General features: G+C 43.9%; 1 protein-coding gene across 3 annotated transcripts in view; it reads left to right on the top strand.

Annotated features, from left to right (window-relative positions):
• Positions 1-12,265, top strand: part of LOC119393221 (sodium-coupled monocarboxylate transporter 2) — a 96,646-nt gene that overhangs the window by 56,354 nt on the left and 28,027 nt on the right. For all 3 annotated transcript variants that reach the window (XM_037660081.2, XM_049414851.1, XM_049414856.1), the window contains 2 exons: positions 1,563-1,720; positions 1,807-1,947. In XM_037660081.2, coding sequence (XP_037516009.1) covers positions 1,563-1,720; positions 1,807-1,947 — 299 coding nt within the window. The remainder of the gene's footprint in view (positions 1-1,562; positions 1,721-1,806; positions 1,948-12,265) is intronic.

Raw genomic sequence — 12,265 nt, 5'->3', positions numbered from 1 at the left:
TCATGCACCTACGGCAGAATGTTGCAGCTGCGAACTTAATCGGAGCAGTGGAAGACACGTGCTCGCATAACGAAAATACAAACACTAGCAACAGTTTCTAGATATTCGTGCACGTTCATTATAAGCTTGCAACATGGCAGGATTGACGCAAAGCATTAACCTTCGGAGTAACTGGCGAAAAATTGGTTACTGTGCAGAAATCGGAATCGGAACGATGAATGAGGCTACATTAGAGAATTAGGCTATTTATTAAGCATTGAGCTTGAGAACAGCCTTATCAGTAAACCCCTTTAATAAGGCATGGGTATATCCACATATCACTGTATTCATTTATTTATTTATTTATTTATTTATTTATTTATTTATTTATTTATTTATTTATTTATTTATTTATTTAATAAATAATCCCGCTTAGATTAGTCAATAGAGAAATAGAGGTCAGAGTTTACCAAGATACAAACACCTCAGAATGTCATAGCTGTACTTTCGTAATCAGATTGCCGTGACAGCCTGGTAATATTTTTCGAAAGCTTCACCGCACGCTACGTCCGTCTCTCGTCCGTAGCCAAGTTGATCCCATAGCTAAGCAGCGGACAGTGAAAACTGTTGCCAACATTTTCAAATCATCCCTCGAGTTCTCTCTTTATTTTCTCCCCTTCTATTCACTTTATCCTCCGCAGGAAGTAGAATGTATCAGCTTGAACTGCAAGAAGTACTGCTGCAGTGAACTGGTGCATTTGCGAAGGATCTTGCCTGCCTGATCTTTCACTCTCTTAATGGCATTTTACAATGGTGTTTTTACGGGCCTTGACCTCCTTTACAATGCACTATGCACCTTTTTCCCTCTTAGTGCCTTTAGTATTAGGAATAACACTTTCGACCACAATCCCAAGCGTTATTTGTGGTAGGAACTTTTCGGAAACGCCAATTAGATGTAAACAAAAGATCAAAAGTTTCGAATATGAAATCGAATAGTGTTCTATCCGATTAGGTATGCAAACGAAGCAGCCACCATTCGTAAATAGGAACATTTTTTTATATTTCACGATTATTAGCGTACTGAAAATGTCATTTTCATCCAAATTGACGTAACATTGTTACTAAAATACGATAAATGTCCTTCCTGCGAGGATAAATATGCGTAGAGCATCAGAACGTACGTATTGCAGCCGGCTATGGTGCTTGGGGAGCCAGACTAAACGGCTATACAACGATCGTTCGCATTCTCGGAAGAGAATGCGAATGGTCGTTATAAAGCTGGCACATGCTAAGAATGTTGTTCGTTCCTGAGGGTCCATTTGTGGTCTTAATGTTAAAATTTTATTACTAGGAATGATCATCGGTTTATATCTATAGCAAAAACGGCTGTTCAATATTCGAAAACAATTCGAAAAGTATGTGATATTTGATTCGATTCTGCCACTATTTTATTCATATTCAATTTCGCCTCAAATATCACTGTCTGCACATCCCTTAAAAAATGTGCTATCGTTGTATTTTCACTGCTGCCTAATGTTCACTGCTGTCCTGCATAGTTTACACTGGCGATTGCAACTTCGCAGGGAGGAATGCGAGGAGTCGTGTGGACCGACTGCGTTCAATCGCTGCTAATACTAATGGCTCCCATCACCGTCGTTACAAAAGTAATCTACGACTCACATTATCAAGGCGATCGACTGCAGCCGGCGAGCGACTTCAACATAAAGGAGTACATATTTGAGTAAGCGTTTTGCTGCATCATTGTCATCCAGAGATGAGCAAAAGAAGGTCGAGGTTAACTGTTCACTTTATTCGTTTTACAATCAGCGCAAGCCTGGACTTTACAAAAGACGAGAACGTCTGGGCCTGCATGATTGGACTGTTCGTCCACAGCCTGTTTCGTTCGGGCATGGACCAAGTAGTCGTCCAGAGGTACCTCGCTGCCAGAAAGCTCAAAGAAGCTCAAAGGTGCGATATGAACACAGTAAGCGCTCTTCGTTGTGACTTGTTTTGCTGCTATGCTATTATTTTTAAGAGAGCATCCACAGCGCTGAAGTGACGCTCCGCAGAAATGCGAAACCTTTCAAGAGTAATAAGGAGTACTACATGTTTGACGTGTTAGAAAAATTAGGTCATTTTTTGAAGTGTCGTTCTCTAATTGTCGAGTCACCTCGATACGACGCCAGAGATTATAGCGTTCACTGATCCTGGCTGATTATATTTGATTCTCAAGAATAACACGACATTTTATATGAATCTCGAATCGTGTCGCACTGAAAGGTTCTTCCAGTCGTTTACTCTTCGGGCATCCATAGAATGCAACCGCCTTCCCGCTGAAGTCGAATCCATTCACGATAACCAAAGATTTCCAACAGCTTTATCCAACACTGTGTGATCGTTGAGCAGTGAGCACTGTGTGTTTTTTCACTATGCTGTGCTTCGAATGCGACATTCATGAGGGACCTATAGTGTACAGCAGCCGAGGAACATTGTCATTCTCTAAACTCCCAGGATAATTTGTTTTCAAGGTAAGGTAGATCGTGTGTTTCGGTGTTTTAATTGTATCATCATGTTTTCTTGTAATAGTTACGGTCATCATTCTTGTGTTATGATCGTTGTTTCTAGGCGCAATCTGTAGGTGCCAATGACTCTAGGTACAGTTAATAAAAAAAACTGCGTTAGCTAGCTGTACGTTACCACTTTGTTCTCTCGATGAAGCAACAAGCCTCGGATGCCTATATGCAATCCTTTGCTGCATCGGCGCCAAGCTCTTTTTTTAGACGGCAGTGTAGTCTGGCGGTAATTCAAGCTATAAATTGTGGGTGGAAACGCATCGATTCACGCAAAACTTCCTGAATCTGTAATCGCCTGCACAGAAACGCCTTCATAGCGACAGGCATCATTTAGTACATGGGCGAGTGCCAAAAGTCCCGCCCGAAGGGCTGGTCCCAAACTGCGACGAGACGAGCCGAAAGCTCTTGGCTGCAGGGGCTGGTCAGCCTTGAAGCTGCGTGAGAGTGGAGAACAAAATAAAGCTACTTCTGCGGATTCACTTTCATCGGAGATTAATTGCTCGTCTGAATATATTCACACAGCTGCTGAAACAAAGCGCATATACATAGGCGCAGATATTTAGAAAGCGCACAGAGGCGGTTCACGGAGGCGCACTTACAGTAGCGATTTCCGCCAAGCGTCGAGTTATTCAATGATCAATTCATGATCAGTGATTATTCACGTACATTGCTTTTTCTGGATATATCTAGGATCAGTTACGTAGCATGTTAATGACTTATTACTATTAGATAAAATTAAGTGAGCCAAGGTTTGTCGTTATGGTGCATGTACTTGTTGCTGGTCCGACGGGTAGGCTGGTACATCATAAAGAACTCGACTTTACTCGACTTGCGGTTAATTGAGGGTGCACCCAACAGCAAGAAATTATTAACCTCGTCATACGGTATGCTTGCTGGCATATAATGTATGTCGATGACCCGCTCAAAGTAGGAAATATTCAGTTTAAATCAGCGCAAAGACGGAAAGACAAGACAGACAAGAAGACAGCGCCTTGTCCTGTGGTCTTCTCTGTCTTGTGTTTCTAATAATAATATGTGGGGCTTTACGTCCCAAAACCACGATTTGATTATGAGCGACGCCGTAGTGGAGGGCTCCGCAAATTTCGACCACCTGGGGTTCTTTAGCGTGCACCTAAATCTATGTTCATATGTCTTGTGTATCCGCCTTTTGCACTGCTTTAAACTATGAACCTTAACCAACTCACCCAGTCTTACATTCTTTTGTAGGAATGATTGGCTAATCTCAATGCGGTTTATTTGGCCTATTTCGCTTAATTAGGCCAAATTAGCATAATTAATCCACATGAAAATCAGGTATCTCGGGTGCACTTGGCTCGATCACACACGACACAATTAGTCTTAATTAGGCTTAGTTATGAACAGCCCTCATTCGACTTAATTGGGAATAATTAGAGTTAATCATGCTCGACTCGGTCAGTAGTAATTAGTATCTTCCTGAGCTTGGCTTCACTAGCCTCATTGGGAATTCTACTTGGATTGCCCGCTTTCCATGGCTCATACCTGTTCCTGATGATGATAGTTTTCTGGAGACGTGAACTGGCATAACGAAAAGCTTAACAGTACCGCAGTAAAAAAAAAAACTATTTTTGGGCAGCGCTCAGGCGAGGATAATTAGAATGCGTAAGATCAGGTGACAGTGTTTAGCAATAGAAAGCGGACAATTGAGTAATTGCGTCAGTTTACTGAACAGCAGGGGCCGAATTGACAAAGCAGTTTGTTCGCTAGTTTATGTTTACTATCAGCAGACGGCTGTCTTAGTTCTCTCTCTCTCTCATCGTTTAGTGACATCTCCGTGTAACATCTTTTAGTGTATGTGCGTAATATGACTCAAGTTTACGGGTAGCACTAAAGTTGCCAGCAGCTTGAAAAGTACACCAAAATAACGCACGACGTTGTAAATACTATACGATAACATTTTCGGCAGCCTTTTCGTCATCGCAGGAAAGAGAAAAAAATCTTTTCCTCCAATGGCAACATGAGCGTGTGGTAGTTAGTTCCATTCTTGCACTCTACGCACTAGAGCGTGTGGTCTGTTGTGCGCCTATATTAACGCGACAGCGTTAAAGAGCTTGTTTCGCAGAAATTCCGGCGTCGGCGTCGTCGTCGTCTTTGGTTGTTAACGAAAAAGCAGCGTTGGTCGTGAGCGAAAATTCGAGGTAGATGCAAATAAAAATAGGAGCCGCAGCGCTGTCGTGTGTGTGCGTGTTACTCGCTGTTCAACTCTTAAAGGCGAAGATTAAGGGTCCCCCAATTTTTTCCCTTCAATTTTTTATCCATTTATGCTCTGTGAGGTCCTTATCCCCACGTATCAGCATCAACTTTGGGCTGTCCAGAGAGCCTGCGATGCGGCGGTTAGGCTAGGTCTAACTGTCCCCACGTGGGAGCGGCCCGCGGTGTCACCCTAAGGGGTGGCACTTCTCCGGATCTTTTAATAAAGTTCTTCGTACCGTAATTTTTTATCCGAGAGATTCTGTTCAGAGATTTCAAGGGTCTTCACGAATTGAGAAGTCAAGCACATTTCACCTCTTCTTGTTATGTGCTGAATTTACGAAGTTCGGCTTTTAATACAAGGCTCATTGGCCGGTGATGGCGCGCACGCACAAGAATTTGCATCGCCAGTGCTGCATCAATTCTACAGAATGCTGGGAGCAAGGCAGCATGTTCGCATCTAAGGAGGATGAGGTAACTTGCATGTTTATTACTCAGATTGCAAGCAGGTTAGTTACAAACAAAACCCTAGTCATTAGACTATATCAGGAAAATAAACTGTTCTGCGTATATTAGTTACTATTTTATGTCTCAGATGATGACTCAGATTTAATGCGCACAGAGTAAAGTGCAATGCCGAAGAACCTCAAATTATTGCGATTCAATGTTTTTTTTTTTTTTCGGTGCAGCACCGGGAGCACGCAAACATCTCGATGTATGACCTATGAATGCCCTGTACCAACAGCATATGTCGGCGAACTCACTCGTGAGTCGACTCGCCGGACTCACTCATACTCAGATCGGCCCGTGAGTCTGAGTCTGAGTGAGTCCGGGTGAGTAATATTTTGGTGAGTTTGAGTCCGAGTGAGTCCTATAGACCTTTTTCAAGCAATCCCAGAACCCCCCGCGGGCGCGCGAAGCACTATGGGAAAAGTGTGTACGGCGAGCCCGCCGGCTGTTCCGTCGCTCGCTGCTCGTTGGCGCCGTGGGAGCACCAAACGAAAAAAACGCATCGCCGCTGGTTGTCCATTATTAAATCCTAAATACTACACGTCTCAACGCACCTGCATGTATCTCTACTCATGAAATGCGAAAGGAATGATGCGGTAAGTGTAGATATTACCGAGCGGATGTATACCGGAAGTAGCAGTTAAGCGGCATGCGAGTTATCACATAAGTGCCGATACATGCAGTCAAAACGTGCTTTCGTGAGCGATGTGTGCTGGAACACCGAATTCGTATTTATTCAATGATTACTTGTTCACAAGCCGCTATGGCATTTAATGTCATAGCGGCTCGTGATCGGTTTAACCAAACTGTAGAGAGGTGCTACAGTGTTCAGGTATACAGATGATTATTTGATCTTAATTGACAAGTCACGCGCTGTACAAAGAAGTGAGCACATTCTAAACGTGTTTAAAGAAAAAAGGATGGGACTAGAATTCACTTGCGAGATGCATTGCTCTGATAATTTGCAGTTTCTTGATACATGCTTTAAGTTTCACTGCGGAGCATGTTTGCGGGCAGTATAGCCCGCGTTCAGCGAAATCGGTGTTTAATTTCGCATCGGCGCATTCTAATATTGTTAAACGAGGAATCGTTATGTCATGATTACGCACGGCATTGGAAGAAAACTTGCGCACATAAGATGAGCAGTAGTTTCCACTGCAAAGTGATCAAAGAGGCGGGATATCCTGCGTATCGTTGTATCGGTTTGCGAAAATCTGTTCACATGGCAAAGAAAGATTAACACGGACGTCCTCCATCCGTAAATAATGAAGAAACTAGAAGTATTGCAGTTATTCCACATATGTATAAGAAGTCGCATGGCCTGAAGAACGTAGGGAAGCGATGTAGGGGTGAAAGTTCTGTTTGCCGCCCCAAATAAGCTTAGTCGCATTAAGGTCGCAGGGGTCTGCGGTGGACAAAGAAAAATGCGGTCAGAGGCATGCCAATTGTTTTGTAAATTGTGTAGGAGTTAACCGCAAATTTCTCTTTCTTGTTTCTACATGTACATCGGCCAGAGTGGTCGATGTATTAATACGCGCCTCAGCGAGCATCGAAATTCATTGAATGGAGCCGTCTCATCTCGCATCGCTATGTCAGTCATGAAAATGTAATCCCATCTTCGAAAGCACAGTAATTTTGTACCATCAACCTAATCAGACAACGCGAGAAATTTTGGAGGCATATCATGTCACAAATAACGACACACTTTGTGTCAGTCAACCTTCTCAGTCGTTACAAGACAAGGAATTCAACTTTATTAATCGACTGTAAGCACGCGCCTTGGTTGTTTGACTTTTTGTGCCTCTTTAAGACGCGCTACGCGCTCCCATTTTTGTATGTTTTTTTTCACGCGTTCAATAAACTTTCAGTTGTGTGTGAGCGCTGGTTTGTGCATTTCTTTCCTTGTACTGCTCCTTTCTTTTTTCGCTCTAAGTATTATTCCAACCTGTAGTTATGGCACCAACGAAGGTTAGTAGGCACTTATCGTTATATGGTGCGAGCGACGCAATGAATGTATCTCATTTTCCCAAATGCCGACTACACTTTCTAGTGTACTCCTTAAATATCAGAACCTCACACTGTACTCGTCGACAGTGTCGATGGACGTTAAATAAAAGGCGACGCTTCTGAGCCGCTCAACTATAGCCCAACAGTGGGACAGATGGAAATCGTCGAGAGGTCGTAGCAGCTAAACACTGAAGTTTGTGATTGAATTGCGCAGTAACATGTTGCACCTTGCCAAATTCACTGTGTCTAAGAAGTCCTGGCACGGCGCAAGCGGTAAGCTACAGCGCCAGGCCCGCGCGCTCGTCGCGGCGGCTGCTGCGGCGTACACACATTCCCCATGAGCGCTTGCGTGCCCGTTGGTGGCGCTCCTGTGCTTGAAAAAGGTCTACTGAGGAAATTTTTAGTGAGCCTGAGTCAGAGTGAGTCCGGTTGAGGAAAATGTTGGTGAGTCTGAGTCCGAGTGAGCCCTAAGCGCAAATTATATTTCTTGAGTGAGTCTGAGTGAGCTGCACCTTTTATTGCCGACCTATGGTCCTATCTACTCATCTTCAGCATTACTATCAACCTTATATCGGCTTACGTTTATACCGAAGTCTATACACACAGATCTCAACGCATTCACGTTCATGCGCCACATCAATATTTATTGGTCAGAGACGTGAATTGGGAGGGGTGCCATGACTTTTCCCCGCAAACTTTCACGGAATATTCTTGATAAAAAATATCTCATGTGAGTCGGGTATTTCATAAAAATGTCCTTACTGGATTACTAATAACTCGTATTTGAAGGTATAAGATCAAAAGACGTATCGTAGAGCACCGATTATGTGACATATTGGCATTAAGGAGCACTGACACCGAGATCGAAAAAAGGTAGTCTTACGCTCATGGACTCATGAGTCGACTCACTCAGGCTCACTCAGACTCAAGTCAAGCCGTGAATCTGACTTTGACTGAGTCCGGCTGAGCGATATGTTGGTGAGTGTGAGTCCGAGTGAGTCCGGTTGAGGAAAATTTTGGTGAGTTTGAGTCCGAGTGAGCCCTCGGAGCAGAATACATTTGTTGAGTGAGTCTGAGTGAGCTCCAACTTTTTTTGCTGACCTATGACCAACAGAGACGTGAAATGAGCTCTGCGTAGTCTTAAATTTATGCTTAATTTTCTCGGGAAGATACGTGTCTACATTGTGGGCTTTATTGATCATTCCGCAGAAGAAAAAAAAACCTGTTTTGAAAAAGCTCGAAGTTCTCATGTGAACTTTTATAATACTCAGAGTTTGTGATCATCATTCATCCTTCTCAGCCTAGTTTATGTGCACTGCAGGACGAAGGTCTCTCCCGATGATCTCCAGTTTACCCTATCGTGTGCGAGCCGATTCTATTTTATCCCTACGAACTTCTTGATTCGTCGCTCCATCTAACTCTCCGCCTTCCTCGACTGCGTTTCCCATCCCTTGGTAACCATTCTGTTGCTCTTACTGTCCACTGCTCTTGTCTGTCCTACGTATTACGTGGCTAGCCCCAGGTCCATTTCTTTCGTTTGATGCCAACTAGGATATCTGCTACCTCTGTTTGTTCCCTGACCCGTTCTGCCATCCTCCGATCTCTTAATGTTAATCCCATCATTTTTCGTTCCATTACACGCTGCGTAGTGCTCACCTTGTGCTCTAGTTGCATTATTATCCTCCATGTTTCAGCCTAATATGTTACAACTGGCAGTATGCAGTGATTATATACTTTTCGCTTTAATGACAGTGGCAGATTTCCTGATATTATTTGGGAGTGCCTGCCGAATACGCTCCGGCCCATTATTATCCTTCAGTGAATTTCCTTTTCGTTATTAGGCTCTCCTGTTAATACTTGACCTAGGTATACATATTCATGTATACACTCCAATCTATGGTTTGCAATCGCGAACTCTCTCTCTTTCGCCAGGCTATTCAGCATTATCTTTGCCTTTATCATGTTCATTTTTAGGCCTACTTTAATACGTTTTCGGTTCAATTCTTCAATAATTTTTGTGATCTCAAATAAATATCACATATCGCCTTGCGTCACTCATGCAGGAACCGCGGGCTTTGATCAAACGGGCGTGGTCGCGCGCGCTATCTCGACGGAGATCAGCAGACGGCTCATACCCTTGTACGTGGTGTTCTCTCCCCGCTCACTTCGCGTTGAAGCGACAGACAGCACATAAGCCTCTTCGCTCGCTTGAGCGGCCGTATTCCCTTAAGCCAGCGTTTTGTAGAGTTACGCCAGATCGGATTCTGAAGGACTTAGCTGCTAGCGTTACTTCGATGTAAATTGTGACGAAATTGTGACTTTTTCAATGGAATGTCAAGAATTTTCCAAAACTGTCGAGCATTTCATGTAGCGGATTGCGCGATCGTTCACGGCGACTGCACGTTAGTCTATTGAATGAGGTGATACCCCAGCTACGCTGACCAAACAGTTTCGCAGCGTGTATTGGAAGGCAATATTCTTTTTGTGCTGACATACATTTCGCCACCAGATGTTCGCGGATACCCGCCGTCGTAGCATAGCAGCTAAGGTGTTGCACTGCTAAGTTCGAGAACACGAGTTGTCATGGCGGCTTAATTTCGATGGCGGCTAAACGAAAAAGACTAGTGCACGTAGACTTAAGGCGCTCGTTAAGAAACCCTTTGTGGCTGAAATTATTCCTGTGTCCCCACTACAGTGTCTCTTAGCCTGAGTCGATTTTGGGACGTGAAACCGCATAAACTAACCAAGCAATGTTACCACTTTGGCATGTGTTCACACGCGCATCTGTTATTGGTTGGTAACAACTTTATTGATAGTCCTGCAGAGCTTTCGCGACCGGGCCTTCGGTCTCCCACGTGGGGACGTCGAGGCCTTCCCTCACCGCCGCCTCGCGGGCCTGCTAGACAGCCCAAAGTTGGTCGCCGTGGCTGGGGCTGCGCAAGGCAGCGGCGAAGAGTACATACGCATCTGTTATTCGCGAAATAATATGAGCTATGCTATTTGACGTCTACCAACACTGGCGGTTGAACTTTTCACCTCGCTGTTGTAATTTCGCCGTATGTATTATGTAAGATTAACAAGGTTTAAAAATGCGAAGAGATCGAATTTATCTTGGTGTGGCGCTGGCGCCACTTTTTTAAATATTTTTTTGAGCACGTGAGGTTCGTAGGCAACGAAAATGAGTGCTTCACAAAAACAGAACGAACGCAGGGAACAGTGGTTTCGATAAGGGGTAATAGAGTTTTCTTGTCGTCCTAGAGGATCACTACGCGGCTGTACATGCAACCGCAAGGCGAAGCTCCTTGCTAGCTCCTTTAGAGCCTTGTCGACTCCAATATTCCGTGCCTCCGTATATAGTCGGTTCCTCGACAAGCTGGCCGGCAGCTGTCTTCCACAGGTGAACTGTTTAGATATATTAGAGCACCTACGTGTCTAAGCATTATGGTACCGGCGGCACGTCAGTTTTGTCTCGAGTAATATGCACTTGACAAGTTCCACGCTAGTAGATAGCTGAAGGAAACTGCTGTAAGCGAAGATAATACGCGCAAGCCAACTTTCTATCACCTCCATAATTGCTAGCAAGGGCTGCCCGTATATCATGCGTGAAGAGACTGGAGACGACGGGCAGTTGGCACTCATTCGGCGCTGCTTGCTGCGAGATACGCAAACAGAAATCGACAACGAAGAACCGGCACTAGGGCATGTGTCGGCGCTCTGAAGTGTCTAGCTCTTAAAAAAAAACAGACCAGACAGAGCGCTAAACTGAAAGAGAAAAAAATTAGAGGAGGAAGCACTCTCGTCTTCCGAACATTCATTTCCGACGTTTTCGTTCGTCCGACGCACTCGTCCTCGTGGAAGGAGATAAAAGGAGCTTTGCAGGCTTCTTTTGAAAAATGGCATTACCTGGCCTTACATTTAGAAAGGGAAAGAATAAAAGGGACCAAGTGTGGGGATAAATAAGCTAGGACGTGTTTTTTTATTATTATTATTGAAAGCAATTATGTGCCGGGACTCGCATCCGCCGTTCTTTTTCAATCGCGAGAGTTCTTTTGTGGCCGGTGTGCACAATGACTCGTCGTTCTGTTCTTTAAAAAAAAGATGACGAGATCTTTGTTCGCAAACGAGATTGGTTCGTAGGAATTATTCGAAAACGTCTTGAGTTCATGGTCGCCAAGTAAAAAAAAAATGCGAAAGGGAAAAAGAGACGGCCCCTCGCTGGATTATCAGCTGACATATAATTTAAAATCTATTCTTTCCTCAAACAACCAACCGCCAACACGTGTGCAATGCTATCTCTCTATAACCCAGAGAGACAGAAGAAACACTCATGCATTTTTCTTCGCCTTGTACACTGGTGAAATACGCCCCAAGTATTGCTCTCTCGGTTTTCGTCTTGCTTCTGCCCCCCCCCCTCCAGATAGATAGATAGATAGATAGATAGATAGATAGATAGATAGATAGATAGATAGATAGATAGATAGATAGATAGATAGATAGATAGATAGATAGATAGATAGATAGATAGATAGATAGATAGATAGATAGATAGATAGATAGATAGATAGATAGATAGATAGATAGATAGATAGATAGATAGATAGATAGATAGATAGATAGATAGATAGATAGATAGATAGATAGATGCAGAGAGGGCGACTTTGTGGGACATTGCATTGTGGCCTTGACGAAATGCACACAATGTCCGCACTCAGTCGACAGTGCTGATCCCACGTGAAAACTTATGGCGTTCGTGTATCTGCTGAACGGCAAATATCCATCGTATTGTCTTTTTTTTGTGCGTGTGACTGTGCCGCTGTCAATACAGATGTGGGCAGCTTCGATCGCATCGTGCACTGCTACGAACAGCTTTGTTACTGAAGTGTATCGGACTTCATTATTAAGAAAACGGCAGGACAATAAGAGACGAAAAGACTTTAACCACACGAGCACAAGTCTATATTGGGCCG

The sequence above is a fragment of the Rhipicephalus sanguineus genome, chromosome 1 (assembly GCF_013339695.2).
Source record: "Rhipicephalus sanguineus isolate Rsan-2018 chromosome 1, BIME_Rsan_1.4, whole genome shotgun sequence".
In the NCBI taxonomy this organism is placed as follows: Eukaryota; Metazoa; Arthropoda; class Arachnida; order Ixodida; family Ixodidae; genus Rhipicephalus; species Rhipicephalus sanguineus.
This window is presented reverse-complemented; position numbering and strand designations above follow the sequence as displayed.